Genomic DNA, 26,107 nt, shown 5'->3' with positions numbered 1-26,107 from the left:
TCGAATACCTCGTTCTATATTCTTGCATTTTTATCCCGCTTACTACCCCTTTGAGTAATTAACAACATCAGATTCCCACCATATTATCCATCTTTGCATAAGATAATCAGTGGGACCTTCATTGTGGCGTTAATAATAAGAAAAACTTTGTTGTTCGATCCTAAACCGATGTATGAATCGATTCCACAAAGTGCAATATAATACAGAATGTGAAGCATTGAGAAAGAAATATAGTGTACTACATTTTATACCTGGAGTCTAAATAACTTGTAAATCTTTCAACCGTCTAAAAATGTATGGTATCTTTATCGAGGAATCTGATAATTTGTTGCTACATAACCTGCAGCTGCATGGGAGAACCTAGGACATGTATCAAAGAAAACTAGGTAGTTGTTTTTAGATGATATGCTAAGTGTTGGGGAAAATCTTGAAGCTGTTTCTAGATAATCTAGTAATTTCTTAACCAAAATACGGAATACTTTTTAGATAATCTAGTAAGTGTTTAGGTAAAATATGATATTTGTTTTTAGATAATATGAGCTTTTAGCGAAAATAAGGTAATTATTTTTACATATTTCGCAAGTTTTTAGGGAAAATATTGTACTCCCTCTTATCCATAATAAGTGTTGTGACTTTAGTTCAAACTTTTGCAAATTTGAGCTAAAACTACATGGCACCTATTATGGATTGGAGGGAGTAGTTGTATAATATGGTAACTTGCTCGGGATCTATATTGGAGAAAATTTTAATTTCTTTTGAACATGAGATTTTTTAGAACATTATAATTACTTTGGAACGACCTATAATTCTAACACAACAGCTTGGAAATTGCATAGAGGAATTTGTTAGTATCTTTCAGTAAACCTATTATTCGGTTAGAATGGTAAGTGTTTCTAAAAAATGTAGCAATTATTTCTAGACAATCTAGAAAATTAGTTTGGAAACCTAGATACTTCTACGCAACCAAATATTGCATTTAAAAAACTGATAGAAATGGACATGCTAATATACTCCTTGTATTTTCTGAAGTGTGTAAGCAGACAAGCTGTAGTGTAGGTTAGATAACACCGAGTCGTTCATGCAAAGAAAACTATTACAGTGATTTTTTTTCGATAAAGGGAATATATTAATATCAAAAGATACCAATTACACCCAGCCTCTGCAACAACGCACCACCCTAATGGCACTACGGATGCACACAGCCAAAAAAAGAAAAGAAAACTAAGAAACAAAAGTCCCGCTACAGTATCTCGGACCTAACAACAGCAATACATCCACCGCCAAGACAACACCTGAAATACAGACTCTCCAAAAACGACGCCTTCAAGAAGGGAACAGTGCTCTAACACCGTCGTCGCCCGATCCAGGATCTTGGGTTTTCACCCTGAAGATAGCCCCCGCTCTCAAAACAATGCCTCCAACAAGATCATTGCTAGGCACAACCAGTTAAGGTCAGACCTTGGGTTTTCACCCTGAAAGGTAGGACTCTGAACTTCACATGTGTTGTCGCCCCCACTTCCATACCGCTGTTGTGAAGCCCGGAACACCAAGCCAATTTCATCTCACCACCAAGATCCGACCACCATTGCTCTTCCACCAATCTTGACTTTCATGACCTTCTCCGCCAGCACCATGGAAAGAAAACAAGCTCCATGATATTAACAGCCAGCAGAGCTTCGAAGCGCTCCCTCTGAAACCAAACGGTCGGATAAAAAACATGGGTGCGCTCGACCGATAACACCCAATCCAGCAATCTTCGGGCATTGATCGCACAATGAATTTCGCCGGCGAGGTCTTCCGAACACGACAATCCGAGCAAGCTCGATGAGAAGAAGCATCCGAACGATCTTCACTTGGCGCGAGAGAAACCCTAGGACCGCCACCTGAAAAAGGCAGAGCAGCAGGCCCCCTCGCCGCCGCCCGCCGGTCGACCTCATCGGCGGAGAGGAGGCCGCCACCGACCACAGACCCGTCGCCGAGTCGTCCGCCGGGGGCGGAGGACTCACCGACCACCACCAAGCGCGACCACGTCAACGAAGAAGCCGGATCCGCAGCCTTCGGAGTCACCCCCGCCGCCGGCCGCATCGCCGAAGCCTCACCCGGCCACCGCAGCCCTTGCCAAGGCAGCCGGCGCGACGCGCCGCGAGCCGCCGCCCGAGGCCGCCGCCCCGGATCCCACCCCGGATCCCACCACGGAGGCCGCCGACCAGCCCCGCCGCCGGCCGATGACCCCGCCGCGGATCCAACGTCACCTCCACGCGCGCGACGCGAGAGGGAAACCTGCCGCCGCCGAGAGCTTCACGAGCTTTGCCCGCACGCGCGCGCCGGCGGCGGCAGGGAGGAGGGAGATCGGAGGAGGGGGAGGCGGTGGCGGCGGCGCTAGGTTTTCCGCCCGAGTCGCCCGGTGCGGGGGGCGACGCGGGGGCGGTCTCGCAGGGTTCTACTAGACTCGCATCTATCTTAAAAATGGGGAGAATTTCACTTCCCGGCCTCTGCACCAACTAGGGATGCACACAGCCATTTGGCATGAGTACTAAGATTTTTAATCTTGTTTAAGATTAAAGCATAGTCCTCAAGATAAATTGCATGAGTATCAGGACTAGCCTGAGCCTCAAGTATAAATAGGACCTAAATTCGCTTCCGTGAGGATTTGAACTCAGGTGCTGGGTTTGTACATCCACTCCCCCAACCAGTTGAGCTACGCTCACTTCCTAACTATTACAGTGATGCATGTCCTCGTCATCCACACATGTGTACCTTTTTGCTTTAACATTTTGGGTCTGAATAGCACCCGCCACCAAGTGGTATTTCATGACATATTTACTATTAGCATGTTTGAATCATGGCCTATTGTGGCCAACATAGTCAAACATATTTTCGATAAAGAGAATATATTAATATCAAGAAGATACTAACTACTTCTAGCGTCTGAACAATGTAGTGTGAAGAACTAGTCGTGACATCAAGAATGTACACACACAAAAATAACGAATTTTAAAAAGAGAAAAACCCCGCCGAAGTCATCAAGGACTCGGATCACTGGGAAACAACACTACAACAACGCAATCGTGCCATGGTAGTTGTAGGCACTGAGGCATAGTCCCAATGGACACAATTATGCTATAGTTTTACTTTAATACCAATAGTTATAACTGCATCGGGAAGGCGCTCATGCCGCGCTTCTTCGAAACAAAGTATAGAAGACCCACATGTTACCAAATAATTATTGAACCCAGTGCAACATGTAAGGAATAGTTTTAAAAAATATAAAATAAAGTCACATAAAAATAATATGTGACAAACCCCGCAAAAAAATTCAGTGACAAGCTTCTCATTTATAACATCATAATTGCTTACACTTAACCATACACTACAAACCGTCTACCAAAGTCATTTCGAGACCATAAAATTTAGATGGGTAACCCAGTTCAGATATGTCTACCAATATTTGTATGGGTAATAAAACACACACACTCCATGCATGTGTGATATGGTTTACCAGAGTTTAACAAATTAATAATCATAGGCATGTGATTTTGACATATTTTATTTTCTCATATTTTAAAGAATTATTTCTTCTACAAATGCACTTGGGTTCAATTTACAAGGTATTGGGGTTTGGGATAAAACTACTTAACTTCTGCTAGATATATAGTTTATATTTAGTAGAAGATGAGTTATTTGTGATGATAGGAAAGACCAAAATTATTGACAGATAGAAATTTGCAATCCCTAAAATTAAGAGAGAAAATGTGGTAGTAACCATTACAGGTTGATTATAGATGAATTTTATAGAACTATAAAAGGTCCGTATAGATATTGGTAACATCTATTATATTTCAAAAATAATATAAATTAAACCTATGTTGTACGCCATCTTGGGGAGAGTGAAAGGCTGAGCGGGATCTCAAACAATAAAACTACGGTGGAGATCCGAGGTGGCCAGTACTTAATGGGATTTTCTAGATTCCTTTTCTTTTTTTCTTTTTTTGAGATGTATATTCCTTTTCTTAGTTGTGTGTGTATCAGAGTAGGTTTCTGTTTTGGTACCTGTGTCGGAATGGCATAGATTGGGTACTAGTTCATTCTCGATTAATTTACTGATTCATGTAATTAGTCAGCTATTACAAATAGAGGAGGCAAAATGATTCTTTTTCTCCAAACCTAGCTTTTAGGTGGTTCCTTCTCACGGCTGTGTGCATCCGTGATATGTAGAGATCAGGTATAATACTTAAATTGTAAATAATAAAAAGCCCTTTATCGAAAAAGCTGGTTTCCTCTCTCCCTAAGACATATAGACAGGAAGTGAGAAGCGAGTGGATTCCTACCAGATCCCCATGAGAGATATTTGTATTTTTTAAAAATGTTAAACTTAACCCGCATATATCTTGAGTTCCTACTATTGATATTTAAAAAGACACATTAGTGCGAGGCTATCTTGGGAGTAGGGTTCGTACTACCATCGAACCATTCATAAATTTCCGACCCATCAGGGTAGAAGGTTGCTTGATCTGCAAGTACTCTTAGTAAATTTGTGTTGTGTATCAAAATATTTATAACTGCGATATTCATACCTGATTCAAATTAATTTTAAATGAAATATAAATTCATATGTTTCTTTCTAATATCTAGTAAATTTGTATAGACTTAAATTTGGTTCCCAATTTTGTATCAAATAAAAAGTTAAATTTTGTAAAATATGAATAAATATTGGTAAAAATAATGAAAAATTATATTAAACTTCACGGTCCTGATAAGTCTTTGTATTGTCACGCTATCTAAACCAATGTCAGAATAGTCAGAATCTCAGTTTTCACTGCGGTGAAGTTCAGGGAAATCTGAACACCAAAGTGACAACCTGGCTTCCAATCCCTCAAAAAATCGAGACATGATCCTCAAGGAGCACCACCAAAAAACAAAGTCCTTGTATTGTTGCCCCTACCTGCGAAAACCTTGTTGCAGCACTACTTGTTCGTCCCATAATTGTGAGGCACATAGTCACTAGTGATTTTTTGTGCTTAATTTCCACATGTAACACAATCTTATTTGTGGGATTAATTATTTAGTTAATATTTAGTAATTTCTGAATTAACTAGTTAATAAAGTTATAATTATATATTTATTATGATAAAACACCATAATTTTTTGCGTTCCATAAAGGCATGTTTTGAACAAGAATAATGAAATAAAAATTCTAGATAGGTTTTCTCTGGCATAGGTTCATATCATGTGATACCCACATCAGATGCCAAAACCAAACCGATAAGAACTCGATATCTGATATTTCAAACTAGGCAAATGCAATAAAAATAAGTTTTTATGTTGAGCTTTTTTCTGCATTGTCTCGATGCCGCAAACTTGTCAATAATAAATCTGCCAACAAAACCTCTTTTAAGTGCATATAATCTACCAGAAATCACGTTTCCCCAGGATTCAAGAATGTGGCAGGAAATGTTGAAGAAATTATGTTTTCCCTTCTTTAAGAAGTTTATGATAAGCGATATCAAGGCACTGGATGGGTGTCGCTGTCATGCTCCAGCGACAGATGAACTACAGACCAAATCCTTTGCCTTGAGTGCCTGGAATACAAAAGAAACAACAATAAAGTGTATCGCATTGCCTCGTCTATACTCAAACTTGCGTTGTAGAGTTTAGTAGATATGCACTATTTACCTCCTTTTCCCAATCTATGCACCATGCGATACGTAGAAGCAACACAAGTTTCATGAAGCTCCCACAAACTACGCCAAGCCAAAGTCCCTGTTGGAAGCGAACAAGATTTAGTGGTCAGAGATCTCCATGTAATTTTAGTCAAAAAATTAACACGCATTTCTCAACATCCTAAAACCTACTGTTCCATTAAAATGGAAGACAAAGGCAAGTAGGGCAGCCGTTGGGATGCCCAACAAGTAGAACGCGCCCAGATTTACGCCTGCACCAATCTTCTGCTTGCCGCAGCCTGTAAGCACGCCTGTGATAATGAAGTTAACACATGCATGTATCATCCTCAAATTATGGGTTACTACTCAAGGAATATTTAAAAAAAATACCTGACAGAGAACCGTGGAGTCCATCCATGAAGAAAGATATAGAGAGGATAGGTAGCATTCTGGCAATGTACGACACCACTTGCTGCTTGTCGCTGTACATGTAACCCCAAACATGTCGAAGAAAAACCATGGCCAAGGCTATGACAAGCCCTTCAGTGAAGGCCATGCACATGACCACTCGCGCAGCTAGCTTTGCTGGCTGTGGCTTCCCAGAGCCGAGCTCGTTTGCAACGACCGTGCTACATCAAAGCAAGAATTGATTGCCTACTTGTACTTGAGAATAATTTTTTTTACGGGTTGTACGTGAGAATTGTATGCATGGGGAAATAGGAAGGTCTGGCACCTTATGGAATAAGCAAGACCCAATGGTATCATGTACAGTAAAGATCCGGTGTTAACACCGCAAAATCAAACACAGAGAATTAGGTGTGTTTTGATGAATCCATTCATGCAAACTGAGTGATCAATTACCATATTGACAGCACCGATGTCTCAAGCTCTGGATTAGGTAGAAGTCCAGATAGAAATATAAGAATTTCAAATGACCACCACTCCAGGCTTCATGTGTATATATATATATATATATATATATATAGCGACGCGGATTTTCTACCTAGGGTGATAGCTGTGCATAGCCTACCAACCGTTGGATAGTGTGGCTCCAATTCTTCCCAGGTTCACATCAAACTGATCTGGTAGTCATGTAGTTTAACGGCCGTTTGCATTTCCCCCATGCGTGGTTGAATTATTTTTCCCAGCGTAGCAACAATGCCGTCCCACCTAGGTGGTGTAGAGACGGTTTAGTTGTCATTTTGGAACTGAAACAGCGTTTTTTTGCTTGACGGTATGGACGGTTTAGTTGTTATTTTGGAAATGAAACAAGGTTTTTTTGCTTGACGGTGCAGATGGGTGCATGTTGCATTGTTAAAATTAGTTTTTTTTTATTCTTTTCTAAATCTTTAACCTACATTCGTGTGGCTGCACCAAACAATCCCAAAAACTTCCAATTTAATTTTTTTTTTTGCATGCGGTATAAAATTTATCACATAATGTTCATTGCTAGCCTAGACTAACATGTATAAATAACTTTCACGGTGAACTGTTATTTAAACCACAAAATCGAATGGGCGACTGGTTAGATGTTTTTTACGAGCTATCGACCGTGAGACATCATGCTTGTCGTTTTGGAAACAAATAAACAAAGGTCACCCGTGGACATATTTGGTTGTTGTTTACGTTTTTTTTGACAAGTTAACATGGTGACGGTTAACCATTTGGAGATTTGGTTGTTGTTTTGTTTCAGGATCGACAAGAAAAGTCGGCACGGCCATCCGAGGGATTTTTATATGTGGTTTCAGGTCGAAAATTACATTTAACTTGTGCACGGCGGTGTTCCACACGGACGGACATGAAATCAGCAACACTTTCAGAGTGTACAGACCTAACTAGCCGGCCTGTAATTTTAAGTAGAGCATGCCGTGCAGGGTGCTGGTTTTGCTACTAGTTTAAGGTACGTGATAGCAACTGATCTATATTTGTTCCACCGATAAAAGATATGACACTAGTACATTGAGCTGGATAGTTTCATTACATAATAAAAATGGTTACTTGAAATCTGATCTAGATATGTAATCTAATGGACAGTTCACTTACAACCCGGACCTTTTTATCTCGATCGAACCCTGAATGTTGGAAAGATGGTTTGCACAGTTGTTCTTTGACCCAGATCAAATCTTAGCCACGTAAGTTGATTTCCGACCACATGTGGAACGGTTTGTGCCCAGTCTCCCCGCAGCTCTTGCATCTTCTCCTGACAGTAGTAGTAGCCTCTTCTTTGGCAACAGCGTCGCAAGCGGAGGTGCAATCACATGGCCAAGAGATGCTTCGCGCGCACACATCGCGGCGGCGCTGGGGATGTCCCTTTGTGCTTCGCCACCGTCACTGCCGTTGAACATGATCACGGCCAACGAGTACATTGCTTCTGGGTGTCCGTTCGAAGCGGCAAAAGATATCTTCTCGATGTCATCGTCATGTGAGTTGAGACAATAAAATAGAATCTGGCGGGAAAAAATTAGAGTGCACTTAGATCGGCAACCTCAAATTATACATCATTAAAAGGGGAGTGTGGGAGCAAAAACATTTAGAGTGCAACGGGTTGTGATCGGTAGAAATGTACCATTCCAAGGATATAAGATGCATCCAGGTTGCCGGCTTGAGCGCATCTTTGTAGAAATCTCCTGGCACCACTGCACCAATTTTTGGCGCGTACAGTGAAGCATCGCGCTCCGGCCATATTGGTGCCGGCAATGTTCATACCGAGCTCTAGAAATCTCTTGGAGCTGCAATGGGTTTGTGTGGTGATGATAAAAATTGTGGACTGTACGTGAGAAGATGAATAGAGTACTTACACCATGGTAGCGGGCAGAAAATCCGACGGGGACCTAGCGGAAACTGATACGGCCCCAAGAACGGCGGAAACGATGTCATCCGTCATGTTGTCGAAGCTAGCGTCTGCCTCTCCCGGACATGTGCTCGGGATGCTCATTGCTATTGGATGAAAAACTTCCAAAATGGGTAAATGGGTATTGAGTTGCACAAATGATGTGTGTGTTTTGGGGGGAGACTCCTTTTTCCTTCTTGCCCTTCAAAACCTTTGCCTAATGGCCAACCATGGATTTTTTCGATTAGCTGGTTGAACGCTGAATAATAAAAACCGACCATAGCAAGGAAAGCTTGTTGTTTTGTAACGGACCGTACCGTGACTCCGTTGTCAATTTGGTTCGGAATGTGTGTCTCATTTTGGTTGTCATTTTGGTACAAAAAATGGTCGAAACTTTCCATGGTCCGGTTAGATTTTTTAAACGAGCTAGCGTCCGTGCCACATTTGGTTGTCGTTTTGGAAAAAAAAGAAACAATCAGTTTGCTACACGGTCATCCGTGAAGATAATTGGTTGTTGTTTTGGTATCAAAAGGGAAGTGAAATTGGCCTCGGTAGCCTATGCCAGCTTTGCGACGGCATCAATAAAAAAAAATTGCAATCATGCATCAAGTGGATGGAAGAGATTTGAATATAACGGAGGAGCATGTGTAATGGACTAACACCGTGTGCTCTCTTTGTGCTCCCTATATATGATCTAAGGGTTGGATTGGTGTGCATAGCTACACACCTGGGTAGCCCAGTATTTCCCATATATATATATATATATATATATATATAGGACGAGGTTTTGGTACGTAACCTTACCCCAGCGCATGCTATCATTGCCGTCCATATGCTTTGAGATTGGTACTTCTTTTCTCTTACTAGTTTTAAGTGTGACTCCTAGAAAAGAAGTGAAAAGGATTTCTCTCTCCTTGGTCCTTACACATGGACCTGAGTTGTGCAGGGAATTTAAATTCTGTTGCAGTTTTGGTCTGGATTGGGACAGCAAGTTCCGGTTTGATTTTGAAACATGGCTATTTTTATTGCTGTGTGCAGACTGATGGGCCACGTACTGCAGGGATTTAAAGAAAAAAAGCGTCCTAGGCCCTGGCGTGAGTCTGTGTTGGCAGGCCGGCGCGCCGTTCCCGTTTCGGCAAGCAAAATTTCAAACCGGTCTCACGTCACGGATGGACTAAGTCGTTCGGGCCGGTACCGAAAGAGGCCATCCATCTCGTATGCTCCAGGTACGAGAAGAGTCTCTATCTCACTAAGAAAAAAAGACGTACCAGAAGTTCAGAAGCCAGGCCAGCGTACGTTCTTGACCAAGTCGTACCCCGGCGTTTCCTGTGTTTCTAGGGTTCCTGCCTCTCTCTCCGACGGGCGGCGCCGGTGTGGTAGGAGACGAAGCTCGGGTCGATGGCCACGGGTCAAGCAACATTATTCGGCACCATAACATAGCTGTTAAAGCACCCTCCTAAAATACATCCAGCACCCGGTTAAAATTGTGAGGTACCTAAAATTTGGTTGAAAAGATAATCAAACTTTTCCGATGTTACAAGTCATCATATAGGTCAAGCAACATTATTCGGCACCACAACGTAGTTGTTCTAGCACCCTCCTAGAAATATATCCGGCACCCGGTTTTAAATTATGAGGTACCTCAAATTCGACTCAAAAGATAATGCAAATTTTCCGATGTCGCAAGTCATTTTATAGGTCAAGCAAACATTATTCGGCACCATAACATAGCTGTTAAAGCACCCTCCTAAAAATACATCCGAGTCAAGCACCCTCTTATAAAAACATCTAGCACCTCGAGTCAAATTGTCAAGTACCTAGAAAAGAAATAAAAAATCAAATTTGCAATTGCGATCTGATTGTCGCCAGTCATAGGTCTTTGATAAATTCCGGCACTATATCGCCAATTTTCAAGCACCCTCTTATAAAACATCCGGCACCTCGGTTGTAATTATCAAGTACCTACAAAATGAAGTAAAAAATAACCAAACTCGAAAATTGGTGATCGGATGTCGCAAGTCATAGGTCTTTCATAAGTTCCGGTACTAGATCTTAAATTTTCAAGCATCCTCTTATAAAAACATTAGGCACCTCGGTTGAAATTGTAAAGTACCTATAAAAAGAAATTACAAAATAAAACTTGCAAATTGGTGGCCTAATGTCGCAAGTTATAGGTCTTTGATAAATTACGGCACTACATCTTAAAGTTTAAAGTACCCCCTTATAAAAACATCTAGCACATCGTTCAAATTGTCAAGTACCTAGAAAAAGAGATAAAAAGATCAAACTTGCAAGTCATAGGTCTTCGATAAATTCTGGCACCGCATCTTAAATTTTGAAGCACCCTCTTATAAAAAAGATCTGGCACCTCAGTTCAAATTGTAAGTACCTAGAAAAAGAAATAAAAAAATCAGACAGGGATTTCGAATTATGTTGTCCTTTTTAATTTTTAGCTGACCACAACCCACTCATGACTACACCACCTTGATCAATAAAGCGTGCGGTTAAACTAAAAAAAAAACCCACTCATGACTATTTTTTTCACTAAAACATTTGTAGTACCATACCTGAACTATATCGATTTTCATGACTTTTAGTCACCTATAATTCATCTTAATCAAACATGGAAATAGGCATGTCCGATGTCACAAGTAGTTTAGGCCAAGAAAAATTATCCAGCACCACACCTTAACTATTCAAGCACCCATCTAAAGATACATCCAGTACCCTGTTTGACTTTATTAAGTATCTATAAATAGAGTAAATATAGTTAATATTGCATATCAGTAGGTCTGATGTCGTGATTTAATTCAAAGGTTAAGCAAAAATTACTCGGCACCATCCCTTAATTGTTCAAGCACCCTCCTTAAAATTCATATGGCACCTGCTCGAACTTTTTAAGCACCTAAAAGGTTAAGCAAAAATTACTCGGCACCATCCCTTAATTGTTCAAGCACCCTCCCTAAAATTCATATGGCACCTGGTCGAACTAACATATCATGTAGTACTTAGGATTTAGGGTTTTGAATTGCTCTACAAGCACCTTGATTAGGTATATGTCGTACCCCGCTAACAGATCATCCAATAATTTGAGGCATGGTGCTTCTGTACATGAAACACTTCACTCCAGCTCCCATAACTAACAAGACCTAGGACTGCAACTGATTAATGGCAGCGGAAAAACTATGGATAATCACTTATAACTAGCATGCTGATCACTATATGGCAGTTTTTGGATTAGATCCAAAAAACAAAATGCACAGCCGCCTCTTAAGATTTCAGAAGCGAAACTAAACAAAATACAAAAGGACTTGATGCTTGAATCAGGATATACATCAAGCATATGCACTGCATACACAACACAAATGTGAATGCAATCCAAGAAAAGAAAATCCATCAGTCAAAATACCAAGCAGCATGCTCTTAGACATTCCCTTCCACAATTATTTTTACAAAGATAAAAACATTTACAACTACTCATGAATTGATTCTACCAGTACAAGCACACACAAAATTCAGTTCATGTGGATATCCCTTCTATCTTTCTTCTCTTTTCAGGTAACTGTCACCACTGGGCCGATTAAAAGTTCTTCAGTACAATACACATATAATTTTCAGTTCAGCTTAATCAATTTTAACAAAGAGAAGCACACAAAAAATTCCAACGTCATTCCCACAACAGTGCCAAACCTGCATCTCTCCTGGTGTTCTTCAACTATTTCAATTTCTCACAGCCAACGCGGTACCAGCAGGAAAGCAGTAGGGGGAAACTTAGGTTGCCGTGTAGGCGAGACAAATTGAAAGTGCAATCAGCACATAAAAGAACCAAGAAGGACCAGGAAAAGGAATGAGTGTAATCTTGAAAACAACTTCAACGCATATTAATACAAAAGCATGCGCTAGTGTAAAAACCGTACGAAGAACAGCATACTCGCAGCAGCACATCGGCCCGCCCATGTCGCGGTGTGCGAAACGAATTTCCCGCAAGCAAGACACAAGAAAAGTTTCAACGCCGCACAGGCGCACAGCCAGAGCAGCAGCTGTAGCCGACCAGCAGTCCTGTTCGCGGACCAAGTACATGCATGTACAGAGGCGGCGGCCTCGGCTCTGGGCGGCGCTGCTGCTGCCAGCGACGGCGCTCGGGAAGCAGGGCAACCTCCCATCGCGGTGGGCTGCCGAGGGGGCGCGCGTCGTGACGCTCAGCCACGACGGCCTACGGCGCACCCGGCTAGGCCGCCTGGCCCCACGCTTCGACGTCGACGGGCTGCTCAACATCTTGCAGCTCGAGTCCTTCGAGGCGCCGGCCACCGGGGTGGGCAGGGATGGTAGGCAGGTCGAGGGATTGAGGCGCGGTGGAGAGGGAGGAGGGCGGGGCGGGGGAAGTGGACGATTCGCGAAACGGCAGTCCGCCACCGGAATCCGCTCCATGCAGGAAACTGCGCTTCGCCTCCGGCCGCCGGGAAGTGGAGGGATGGGGTCCAGATCTCTCTCCAGAGGACGCGTCATGAGAACTCCCCGCCCATTGCTGGCCATGAACAACGTCGCCGATTAATGATTGTTCCTGCCAGGAAACATGAAACGGAAAGCAAATCAGATGGTCTGGAGAGGGACATAAATTAGATTGCGGATGAAAAAATCTTTACAGGTGAGCCGAAAATCTGCAAACAAATAGCCGGGGATTCACAAAAACCTTTGATTTCGCACTGAAATCTAGCTCAGGACTCGCTGTTCTTCCACAACGATGTTCTATCCCCTGGGAGCGACTCCTTCTGCAGGAACGGGGATCCGCGAGCCACTGGACTGGGCGAGGGGATGGAGGCGCGGATGACAGGGAGGAGGGGATGGCGGGGGAGATGGGCGCTGCGGGGAAGTGGAGGGCTCCTCCGGGGATGACTTGCGGAGTAAGAGGACGGGGCGGAACAGCAGGCCAACACCGCAATCAGCGGGAACCAAGGATCTTCGGGGGCGCCGCCGGCCATCGGGATGGGCAGGTACCCGTGGCAGATTATGGGATGGAGGTGCGGGGAGGAGGGAGGGTGGAGGGCGGTGGGTGCGGGGAAGAAAGATCCATGACGACGGGACTGGGGCGATATCTGCACTTCCAACAGAGAAAATCCAAACGCAACGTCTCCAAAAGAAACGGACGAGCCCCATGGCTCCACTCTGCACAGTGCAGGCTACTGCTATACTGACAAAGAGACCGACCCGGGTGGAGGCATCGGGCAACTAAATAGAAAGATGCTCATTTAGAAAAGTAATTTGCTATTCTTAGCACGGATCTTGGCACGGAGGTGGACGGTAATGATAGCATGCACTGCAGTTTGGTTACATACGAAAACTTTTGTCTATATATATATATATATATATATACATACATATATATATATATATATATATATATATATATATATATATATATATATATATATATAAACGTAGATGGACACTTCCTAGGATAAATACACTTCTAGCATGCACACTAGGGTGCATGCATGCACCTTGCCTTGTGTGTGGTTGTGTTGAGATTTGGATATGCAAAAGAATCTCTGCTCCCTTTTTCCGTGCAAATGACTCACACAATGGTTCTCTTTCTCCCATCCACTACAACACCTACTTAAATGTCAATCCTATTTTTAAAACGGTTGTAACTGTTGGAAGAATTATCAAATTAAAAAATGGTTTGAACATGTGTATTTGTTTTCAAGATATCTTGTAAACAAGCCCAAAATAGGTTTTAACATATTTGGAACCAGAATTTTGAAACACAATGACTCTTCATGATGGATTTTGAAACCTGATGAAATCCAATGAAACCTGAAATATGGTCACCACAGTTTTATTGTAACCATTGTGTGCTTCCCTTATCATTTCAACTCGAATTTTGATGTTGGTTATTGTTTTCAGAAGAAAGTCCACTTCTTGTCCTTGAATTTTTTGGAAAGCTCACTTTTTGTTCCAATAATTATTTTTAGTTTAAAACAGACCTTGAACTCTCAGAATAATCCACTTTTCATCTCTTTTTGAAGAAGTTAAGGAAAACGCTGACGTGGAAAGAAGAAATAGTCAACCAACCGAATTGATTTTTAACAAGACCAAACACAAGCTGGCTGAGATGTGGAACACAACATCTTAATGCAAAAAAAAAATGTAGAACCCATGTGTGCCTCGCTCGGTTTCTCCCTCTCCCAGTTCACTTGAAGCGTTGTGCCACGAATGACTGCTTGCTTTGCCTATCAGCATCATCCTACCTCTCTGCCCTTGCACCGTTGCCTTCAATTTTTTGCCACCCGCGACAGGTATTTGCCTGGCCCAACTGGGATAAGGACTAAAAGGAAATGATTGCAAGAGTTCAAGGTTCATCTTGAACCAAACGGGAGTTCTAGGACCGAAAGTGAACTTTTACTAGAATTGAATAACCAAAAGTTGACTTTATTTTTGTTTTCATGAATATATTTTATGGTTTGACCTCCAAGGAAATTGCGAGTTATTTTATAACTATGATGAATGAATTTTGAAACACGTAGAAAAACTGTTTCAACAACAAAAAATCACCTGGTGTCATTAATTTTTTTAAGTTTCACCGAGTTTTAAGAGTTAAATTTCAAATATTGTCAAAATATATTTAATATTAGACTTGTTTTTTAAGCTATCCTCATTTGGAACCCAAATATTGAAACGGTTCATATATTGAACTTGTGGTTCTAAATTATATTTCATATAATGTGGATGTGAGAGAGGGTGCATGGTAGAAATGCCGCTCTCCAGTTCCTAGACGGTGACCATCACAGAATTGTCTCACCAGATCATCATGGCCGATGGCAGGGCGAGCTTGGCGATCTGGTCTAGACCCTTGAACGCCTGCACGGAGAACCCAGTCCATGTGTTCTCGCACCTGCTGAACAGCCTCACGTACAGCGCCAAGATGGCCACGCTGACACCGCAGGAGATAGTGTAGCTTACCGCGGCACCGTTGCTCCCCATGCCGGTCTTGTACACCATGGCCCAGCACACCGGAACGTGGCAGAGCACGGCGACAACGGAGCTAGCCGTGACGGGCAGCACCACGCTCTGCGCCTGCAGGAAGCGCACGTGGCAGAGCAGCGGCACGTACGCCCCGAGCGACGGGATCAGCCATCGGGTGAACTCGCCGGCCACTGCCGCGATGGCACGGTCCTGGCCGAGGAACACCAGGATCCGGGTGGCGTTGGCCCAGACGGCGACGATCGGGACGCAGGCCAGCGCGAGCACCACCATCGTGCGCTGCGTGTAGATGCAGAGGAGGCCGTGCTGCCCCGCGCCGAACGCTTGCCCGCACAGCGTGTCTAGAGCCGTCGCCATGCCGGTCTGCACGCACACACGACCAGGTCCGCGTGCTGGGCCGCGGTTTTGCCCGTTTCGACCTATCCGGACGCGCGGGCGCGGGATGGGTCGTTCGGTTGGAGATGCCCTAACGCCACGGCTTTGACCATATAATCGATCGATGCTCTCAACAGTCAACACCTACTCAGACTATACTACTGCTATTCAGGAGAAACCTGGTGTCATTTTACCTGAACTTGATAGGAATTAAAATTACCTGGAGCAACGACTCGACTTGTTCTGAACTCGGAGCACAAGAATTGGTCAGCAAAATGCATCATTATTCCTTAATAAAAAATTAAAGTGGGTTGATTTTACATTGTCCGGATCGAGTCCAGATATATTTAACTAGCAGCTGCTTAAGACAGATTCTAGGCAACAGATAATATAACTTTGCCAAAAGTCGCCAATTTTCATTCAAACCGGCCCATCAGACTCGGCCGCAGCGTGTCATAGGTGATTAGCCAAGTGACCTATATAAAGAAGCTTTTAGGGAACAAATCAGGAAAGAAAACAGTTTGATCATCCTTGAAGCAGCTAGCGTTCGACCCCCTTGCAGCCACCCTCCATGGCTTCTTTCCAGCGTCTCCCTCTGCTCCTCGCCGTCATTGCATCGCTCTGTGCGGCCGCGGTCGGTCAGGACGGCAAGCCCGTGCTGCCGTTCGCGCCTTCCTGCTCGACTACAGATAACTACACCGACGGCAGCCAGTACATGAAGAACCTGGACCAGCTCCTCGCCGGCCTCCCCGTGGCCGCCGCCTTTAACGGCTGGTTCTACAACGGCACGTCGGGAGCGCCGGGGACGCCCGACCAGGTCTTCGGCCTCACCATGTGCTACGCGGACCGTAACGCGAAGGAGTGCCAGGAATGCCTCGCCGGAGCAGCGGCGGGGATCAAGTCCATGTGCCCGGGAAGCCGGAACGTGCGCGCGGCCTACGACGCGTGCGTGCTCCGGTACTCGCCGACGCCCTCCTTCTCCATTGCCGACCTCGACGTGGCCTTCTACGTGACCGTTGCAGGCACGGCCATCGACCCCGAGAGGATGCGCAACGCGTGGCTCCCGCTCATGACCAACCTCGCAGGGCGCGCCGCGAGCTCGCCGTCCCGTGTGGCGAACACGACCACGCCTTACGACGCGGCGTCGCTGGTCTACGGGCTGGCGCAGTGCACGAGGGACCTCAACGCGACGGAGTGCAGCAGGTGCCTCTCCTCCCTGGTCGGGCAGCTCAGAACACGATTCACCAACGAGACAGGCGGCGCCGTCAAGGCGTACAGCTGCTACGTGAGGTACCAGCTTGGCGCCTTCGACGTCACCCTCCCGCCGGAACCACTTTGGTGATTTAGACCAAGCTTCTACAGCTGAGAGACGGACGTTACGTTCGCGCCAATTAATGAGTTCAAATTTTGACAACAGAAATTTCCTTATCGCCTGTCTTCAAAATTTGCTCATTTTTGTTTATTTCTATTCCCCTTGTAAGCTTATATTTGTTTGATTTGTACACAGAAATAATTAAGACCATTGTTGAGTAAGTTTCTTGGGTCTAGTTTGTAACTGACTGTTGACGTATAAAACACATCCTTTTTTTTCGAAATAGGTTTCTCGTCATCCGCATCAATCGATGCATACGGCCTTTAATATCCGCAAAGTATTACAGATTATTACATATCTCATGAATCACAAAGAATCTCAACATGAATGAACCACCAAAAAATGACTAGAACAAAACAACGACGTAACATCATGAAGTGAGGCGCCTCTCACACCTTCAACCGCATCGGCTGTAGAAGACATGTGCTATCGTCGTTAAACGGTTGCACCTAGTATCCATGTTCTGGCGCTCCTCCGCTGGCTGGGGAGAAAGAACCACGTATAGATCCAATGCGTAGCCAAAGAGATAACCTGCAGAAATGATGGATAACTTTTTTATTAAAGATGAAATCATTACAGACATTCAATATAATTAACCCATAATAAAAAAAAGCACACACCAACTCTTATGTGACATTTATCCTTGTTTGCAACTCAATTTAACCAATTTCCAACCAAATTTGCAACACTATATGAAGGTGGTAAATTTGTTATGTAAATGATCCCCCAAAGAATTCTTGCCAAGGGCATGAAAAGAAAAAAATGTTGCATATAAAACACATCCCAGCGTCATATAGCCCAAACTTTGAGTTCTGGCTCATATTCAAAGCCAGTATACCCGATTTGATTCAGCACCTTAGGAAACTCCCTCCTGTGTGGACACCCTAGGGCGACACTGGGGGGCTAACCCTAGTGCCACCAAATACCCGAAGAAGGGCTGCCCCGCTGTCGATGCAGCCAGCCGTTGCCACGGTGGTGGCGCACCCATCTACCAAATATGACTTGGGTAAGGAAGGCTTCGATGACCTCCGGTGGGGGCTGCGACAGACAGATCGAGCCATCGGAGCGGAGAGGCCAGGGAGGCGTCCCTATGTCGTGTGGATGGATGGTGCGGCGGGCGGAGGTTGAGAGCTCGGGATTATTTTCTTTTCTTTTGTATTGGGGATTCATATAATGAGTGGAGAAATATATTAGATTAGTTTGCACCGTAACCCATTATGAAATTAATACCTTAATGAACTTGAAATTAAAAAATCAAAATTACTATCTTGATAAAGGAATTGATCACTATGAATTATTGATTGTGATTAATTTACATACCGTAAAAGGTATACCAGGGACTGCATAATTTTGCGTCGCACTTTTCCGTGTCATGGCAGTAAATGGTGTGTCATATATTCATGTATCGAGGAGTTTCAATCGTACGTGCGCCGCTCGAAAATAAGCGTCGAGTTTGCAATTTCCTCATGAGGTTTTCCCGTGACGATTTTTTGTCTGGCAAGCACGATCACAGGGATTACGGGCGGGCCTTAGCATTTACAAACTTGGGGCCCACATGTCATGTTTTAGTGTGGGTTGCAAACAACTGGGTCGTGTGGCATTGCTGCTTGAAAGCGAGCAGTGGTATGTCGGGGCGGCCGTCCCGGAAGCGAGTCATGGTGGATCACGTGGGGTGCAACTGAGCGATGGAAGCCGCGGCGACGGCCCCCAAGGTTCTGCAACATCTATGGTGTTTGACCTTGTATCGTGGGCGACGAGGTTTCTCTTAGTGTTGGTCGTCGGCATGTCTTCTCTCCGGCAATGATGGTAGGCCGGCTGGTTAGACGTAACGAGTCACCATTTGTTTTGTGTTTGTATGGTTAGCGTCTTTGGTGGCATTTGGCTCGCCATCGATGAGACTTGTCGTTGTCTTGTTGTTCCTAAGAGTGGGTGCGACTCTATTCTTCCGAGTATTTCCCTTGGTGTATTGTTTTTGCCAGATTTATCTCTAAACTAGGCATCTTTTAAGAAAAACGATAAAGCAAAACTTTTACATTCGTTTTATAAATTATGTAAACCCGTGTTCCACATTTTTTTGTAAGGGGGGACGTAAATCTACCAAGCGAATAATGGAACAATAGGAAAGGGTGCGACCGAAAACTCTTTTTACCAGCAACTTCACCTAAAGTAGCGATGTGACGTCGTCCATGTGCTGACAAAATCATCTCACAAATTTATGAAATAAAACTAAAACATAATAGAAACACGACTATTTTGTGAAACATAGAGCAATGACATTAGCCGTGATGTCAGTAGTTTCACTTTTTTTTAATGTTTCACAATGTTACTTGTGTGTCAGTTTAGTTTCATAAAAAAATTTACTATTGTTTAAATTATTAGTTTTATATTAGAGGGCTGCTCTCGGTGTTGGTCATCAACTTGTCTGGTGTCACTTTCGACGCAGGGTCACGTGGAGTGCATTTCTCTTCACCTATGCATGAGTATGTCGTATATGGGCGTGATTGGTTGCCTGAGCGGAAGTTGATAGAGTGCATGGGTTGAGAAAGATTTCTTTTTTCGTGGGCTACCAAACAACAGGGGTCCAAACCAGCCTGCATAGCATGAACCTCAAACCAGTCAGAAAAGGCCTCCAGCCAGGCTCCACTGCTACGCTCGAATCGGGCATTCCTCCGGGGCCAGGCTGGGTGGAGAAAAAAGAAGTGCGTGAAGATTCCCTTTGATTTCGGTGCTAAGCTGTTGGGCCCTCACATGGCAGCCTCACATGCATGCAAGACACAACGACAACCAAACAACCAGCCTAGAATCGCTTCTCAGCCCAGCAATTTCAGCACAGGCAACCAAACGAAGAGACAACTACGTCTCTTGCATCGTTTTGAACGGGCCAGGCTCCACGAGCCCAGGTAATCAAACGCGCCCTATGTTCCACCCACAATAGTCGCGGCGTCTTCTCTCCGTCAATGATGGGAGGTCAGCTAGTTTAGCGGAGCCAGCCACCGGTTGTTTTGTGTTTATATGGTTGGCGTCTTTGGTGGCATTTGGCTCGTGGTCTTGTTGTTTGTGAGAGTGGCTGTGACACTATTCTTCTGGGTTTGCCTGTTGTTGTATGTATGATTTTCACCAGATTTATCACTAATTCATTAGGTATCTTTTTCTTAATTAATTGATAAGCTAAAGCTTTTATCTTCATTTCAAAAGTCATGGAAATTTGTTCCACATTTTTTTCTACCCAGCTTATAACGGGACACAAGGAGAGGGTGCGACGCCATTGCTTTTCAGTGAACAAGCGCTGCTGACCTGCTGTTGGTCGGTGCTGCACTGCTGGTAAAATATTCCTATTAGGCTACGCTTTGGTTTGGATCAGACAAGTTAAGAAGGATCGAAGTAATCTGTTGTGCACGTGCTGCGTCAATTTGTCAATTCCTTCACTGGGGAGAAGCAAAGCTTCGAACGCTGATGACACAGTCAGTCAAGCATGACGGCGTCCAAAACTTTCCCCAACCAATACACTCGTCCACGCTGCTGCTTTGACCATATCTCGAAGCTCTAAGCTGATGAGCTCTCATTTTACCTGAACTTCGTATAGTTAAATGCTTTGCAGCAGTGATGGTGATTGGATCCAGAACTGGACTTGTTCTGACTTGTGCATCATTCAATCAAATGAGACGAGTTGACACGGTCCAGAGTCCAAAATTCTAAGTTAGTACGTATCTGCTGCTTAAGAAAGATTCTAAGCAATCGGAGTTTATAAATCTACTGTAATTAAGTAGCAGCCGAGCCGTCAATCTTGATCACCTGGTCATAACAAAATTCTGCGGCCAAGGAGACAGAGAGGTAGGTGAAGACTTTCACCTATGCAACAAATTGGTCGATCGGAGAGGCGCGTCAAGTCATTCAGAAACCAAACACCTCGATCATCCTGGCACCCACCGTCCATGGCATCTTCCCGGCGCGTCCCTCCACTCCTCGCCCTCCTCCTCGCCTCGCTCTGCGCCGCCGCGGCGGTTGCTCAGAAGAACAGCAGCATCCTGCTGCCGTCCAATCCTACCTGCTCCACGGCCGGCAACTACACCGACGGCAGCCAGTACAAGAAGAACCTCGACCAGCTCCTCGCCGGCCTCCCTGCCGCATCACTAAGCAACGGCTGGTTCTACAACGGCACGGCCGGCGAATCGCCCGACCAGGCCTTCGGCCTCATCACGTGCTACGCCGACCGCAGCGCGGCGCGGTGCCGGGAGTGCCTCGCCGGAGCTCCCGCGGGGATCACCACCGTGTGCCCCGGAAGCCGGAACGTGCGCGCGGCGTATGACGCGTGCGTGCTCCGGTACTCTCCGGCGCCGCCCTTCGCTGGGACCGCCGACCTCGCCGTCCCCTTCCTCGTGCGCGCCAGCGGGCCCGGCGTCACCGTCGACCCGGACAAGATGCTCAACGCGTGGCTCACGCTCATGACCGGCCTCACCGGGCAGGCCGCGAGCTCGCCGTCGAGGGTGGCCAACTCGTCCACGCCGTACGACGGCAACGCGACGATGCCGGTGTACGGGCTGGCGCAGTGCACGAGGGACCTCAACTCGTCCGAATGCAGCAGGTGCCTCTCCTCCCTGGTCGGCCAGCTCAGGACGCGCTTCACCAACGACACCGGAGGTGCCATCAAGGCCTACAGCTGCTACGTCAGGTACGAGCTTGGCGCATTCGACATCACCCTGCCGCCTGAACCGCCGCAGCCTTCGCCGCCACCGACATCGTCCTCCTCAAGAACAGGGCTTGTGGTCGGCCTCTCCGTCGGCTCTGTGGCGTTCTTGATCATTCTAGGCTCCTTGAGCTGCATTTCCTTACGACGGCGGCGGCGGCGAAAGCAGGCAAAAATCCTCGAGGAGGCAAGGGTGCAGCAGCTGGAAGAGGGCAGCTTCTTCGACGGCGACGACCCGGCCATGGAAGACGACTTCGAGAAAGGGACCGGCCCAAAGCGGTTTCGCTACGGCGAGCTCGCCATCGCCACCGACAACTTCTCCGACGAGAACAAACTCGGCGAAGGAGGATTCGGCTCCGTGTACAGAGGACACCTCAAGGAAATGAACCTTCATGTGGCCATCAAGAGAGTGTCCAAAGGCTCCAAGCAGGGGAGGAAGGAGTACGCGTCCGAGGTGAGGATCATAAGCCGGATCCGGCACCGGAACCTCGTGCAGCTCATCGGTTGGTGCCATGGCGGCGGCGAGCTCCTCCTCGTCTACGAGCTCATGCCCAACGGCAGCCTCGACACGCACCTTTATGGCAACAACAACGCCGCCGTGCTGCCATGGCCGGCGAGGCATGAGATTGTGCTGGGATTGGCCTCTGCACTTCTGTACCTTCACCAGGAGTGGGAGCAGTGCGTCCTTCACAGGGACATCAAGCCAAGTAACGTAATGCTTGATGGATCCTTCGCCGCCAAGCTCGGCGACTTCGGGCTCGCCAGGCTCGTCGACCACGGCCATGGATCGCACACCACGGTGCTCGCAGGAACCATGGGGTACATGGACCCGGAATGCATGATGTCGGGCAAGACAAGCGCTGAGTCGGACGTCTACAGCTTCGGCGTCGTCCTCTTGGAGATCGCCTGCGGCAGGCGGCCTCTAGTGATGGCGCAGCAAGAGGACGATGCGGTCCACTTGACTCAATGGGTCTGGGATTGGTACGGCAAGGGAAGGATCCTTGACGCCGCCGATGAGCGGCTTGAAGGAGAATTCAATGGCGATCAGGTGGAGCGTGTGTTGATCGTCGGGCTCTGGTGCGCTCACCCCGATCGAAGCCTGAGACCGTCAATCAGGCAGGCCGTCAACGTGCTGCGCTTCGAGGCGCCGTTGCCGAGCCTCCCGGCGAGGATGCCCGTGGCAACCTTCATGCCACAGGTTGGTGCTTTCACTTCCACATCTTCGGCTGTGACAGGAGGCACCAGCAGCAGCACTGGAACATATTCGGTTGCAACAGGCGTCAGCAGCAGCACTTCAGTTGTAACAGGCGTCAGCAGCAGCAGCGCCGGCACCAATGTATCAGCAACCGAAACATCCTCCTTGTTGAAATGAGAAGCAGATAAGTGGGCCTTTTTTTGGCACCAGATTAGGTGTAGCATCAGATTGATTTTTGACTATCTATAGAGGCAAAAGTAATACAGAATTTGATTCATAGAAGCTAGAGAATACAAAGACTCCAAAATACGTGTATTGCCAGGAGGTACTCAAGTTTGTATGGTTTTTGATCCGGTTTTTCTTATAAACTGGGTCATTTTCCTTTCTTCTTAAATGAATAGCCAGAGCTCCTGGCGTTTGCTCAAAAAAAAAACGTGTATAAACATTCATGGTGTAATAATTCATCTGGAATACCATTGAATTTCACCCAAATGGAGTGTAGGTTTGCTTTTGCCCTTGCACATGAATCCCACATGGAAACCTCCACTCATATGTCATTGCCTTGGTTGAATTTGGCAAAGATCTGCAATTCCTTAACTCTACTGTTGGAAATTTCACCTCGATCATCCTGGTACCCACCGTCCATGGCATCTTCCCGGCGCGTCCCTCCACTCCTCGCCCTCCTCCTCGCCTCGCTCTGCGCCGCCGCGGCGGTTGCTCAGAAGAACAGCAGCATCCTGCTGTCGTCCAATCCTACCTGCTCCACGGCCGGGAACTACACCGACGGTAGCCAGTACAAGAAGAACCTCGACCAGCTCCTCGCCGGCCTCCCTGCCGCATCACTAAGCAACGGCTGGTTCTACAACGGCACGGCCGGCGAAGCGCCCGACCAGGCCTTCGGCCTCATCACGTGCTACGCCGACCGCAGTGCGGCGCGGTGCCGGGAGTGCCTCGCCGGAGCTCCCGCGGGAATCACCAAGGCACGTGCGCGCGGCGTACGACGCGTGCGTGCTCCGGTACTCCCCGGCGCCGCCCTTCGCTGGGACCGCCGACCTCGCTGTCCCTTTCCTCGTGCGCGCCAGCGGGCCTGGCGTCACCGTCGACCCGGACAAGATGCTCAACGCTTGGCTCACGCTCATGACCGGCCTCACCGGGCAGGCCGCGAGCTCGCCGTCACGGGTGGCCAACTCGTCCACGCCGTACGACGGCAACCCGACGATGCCGGTGTACGGGCTGGTGCAGTGCACGAGGGACCTCAACTCGTCCGAATGCAGCAGGTGCCTCTCCTCCCTGGTCGGCCAGCTCAGGACACGCTTCACCAACGATACCGGCGGCGCCATCAAGGCCTATAGCTGCTATGTCAGGTACGAGCTTGGCGCATTCGACATCACCCTGCCGCCTGAACCGCCGCAGCCTCCGCCGCCACCGACATCGTCATCCTCAAGAACAAGGCTTGTGGTCGGCCTCTCCGTCGGCTCTGTAGCGTTATTGATCATTCTTGGCGCATTGCTCTGTCTCTATCTACGACGGCGGCGGCGAAAGCAGGCTAAAATCCTCGAGGAGGCAAGGGTGCAGCAGCTGGAAGAGGGCAGCTTCTTCGACGGCGACGACCCGGCCATGGAAGACGACTTCGAGAAAGGGACCGGCCCAAAGCTGTTTCGCTACGGCGAGCTCGCCATCGCCACCGACAACTTCTCCGACGAGAACAAACTCGGCGAAGGAGGATTCGGCTCGGTGTACAGAGGACACCTCAAGGAAATGAACCTTCATGTGGCCATCAAGAGAGTGTCCAAAGGCTCCAAGCAGGGGAGGAAGGAGTACGCGTCGGAGGTGAGGATCATAAGCCGGATCCGGCACCGGAACCTCGTGCAGCTCATCGGTTGGTGCCATGGCGGCGGCGAGCTCCTCCTCGTCTACGAGCTCATGCCCAACGGCAGCCTCGACACGCACCTTTACGGCAACAACAACGCCGCCGTGCTGCCATGGCCGGCGAGGCATGAGATTGTGCTGGGACCGGCCTCTCGCACTTCGTACCTTCACCAGGAGTGGGAGCAGAGGCGTCCTTCACGGGGACATCAAACCAAGTAACGTAATGCTGGATGGATCCTTCGCCGCCAAGCTCGGTGACTTCGGGCTCGCCAGGCTCGTCGACCACGGCCGTGGATCGCACACCACGGTGCTCGCCGGAACCATGGGGTACATGGACCCGGAATGCATGATGTCAGGCAAGACCAGTGCCGAATCGGACGTATACAGCTTCGGCGTCATCCTCCTGGAGATCGCCTGCGGCAGGTGGCCTCTGGTGATGGCGAAGCACGAGGACGACGCGGTCCACCTGACTCAGTGGGTCTGGGACTTGTACGGCCAGGGGAGGATCCTTGACGCCGCCGATGAGCGGCTTGAAGGAGAATTCAATGGTGAGCAGGTGGAGTGCGTGATGATCGTCGGGCTCTGGTGCGCTCACCCCGATCGGAGCTTGAGGCCGTCGATCAGGCAGGCCGTCAACGTGCTGCGCTTCGAGGCGCCGTTGCCGAGCCTCCCAGCGAGGATGCCGGTGGCGACCTTCATTCCACAGGTTGGTGCTTTCACTTCCACATCTTCGGCTGTGACAGGAGGCACCAGCAGCAGCACTGGAACATCTTCGGTTGCAACAGGCGTCAGCAGCAGCACTTCAGTTGTAACAGGAGTCAGCAGCAGCAGCGCCGGCACCAATGTATCAGCAACCGAAACATCCTCCTTGTTGAAATGAGAAGCAGATAAGTGGGACTTTTTTTGGCACCAGATTAGGTGTAGCATCAGATTGATTTTTGACTATCTATAGAGGCAAAAGTAATACAGAATTTGATTCATAGAAGTTACAGAATACAAAGACTCCAAAATACGTGTATAGCTAGGAGGTACTCAAGTTTGTATGGTTTTTATCCGGTTTTTCTTATAAACTGCATCATTTTCCTTTCTTCTTAAATGAATAGCCAGAGCTCCTGGCGTTTGCTCAAAAAAAGCGTGTATA

General features: G+C 47.0%; 2 protein-coding genes and 1 pseudogene across 2 annotated transcripts; 2 read left to right on the top strand and 1 right to left on the bottom strand.

Annotated features, from left to right (window-relative positions):
* Positions 1 to 5,528: 5,528 nt before the first annotated feature.
* LOC124655699 (protein DETOXIFICATION 16-like) lies at positions 5,529 to 15,828 on the bottom strand. Its single transcript, XM_047194552.1, has 7 exons — positions 15,290 to 15,828; positions 6,523 to 6,608; positions 6,394 to 6,451; positions 6,051 to 6,289; positions 5,853 to 5,971; positions 5,674 to 5,760; positions 5,529 to 5,579 (listed from the first exon to the last, which is right to left on the bottom strand). Exons 1-7 carry the CDS (start codon positions 15,826 to 15,828, stop codon positions 5,529 to 5,531), a joined length of 1,179 nt encoding a protein of 392 aa, XP_047050508.1.
* Positions 15,829 to 16,417: 589 nt separating this feature from the next.
* Positions 16,418 to 23,312, top strand: LOC124655698 (cysteine-rich receptor-like protein kinase 10). Its single transcript, XM_047194551.1, has 2 exons — positions 16,418 to 17,184; positions 21,096 to 23,312. Exons 1-2 carry the CDS (start codon positions 16,418 to 16,420, stop codon positions 23,272 to 23,274), a joined length of 2,946 nt encoding a protein of 981 aa, XP_047050507.1. The 3' UTR covers positions 23,275 to 23,312.
* Positions 23,313 to 23,741: 429 nt separating this feature from the next.
* On the top strand, positions 23,742 to 25,849 carry LOC124652570 (annotated as a pseudogene).
* The last annotated feature ends 258 nt before the right edge of the window (positions 25,850 to 26,107 follow it).

The sequence above is a fragment of the Lolium rigidum genome, chromosome 5, assembly GCF_022539505.1.
Source record: "Lolium rigidum isolate FL_2022 chromosome 5, APGP_CSIRO_Lrig_0.1, whole genome shotgun sequence".
In the NCBI taxonomy this organism is placed as follows: domain Eukaryota; kingdom Viridiplantae; phylum Streptophyta; class Magnoliopsida; order Poales; family Poaceae; genus Lolium; species Lolium rigidum.
This window is presented reverse-complemented; position numbering and strand designations above follow the sequence as displayed.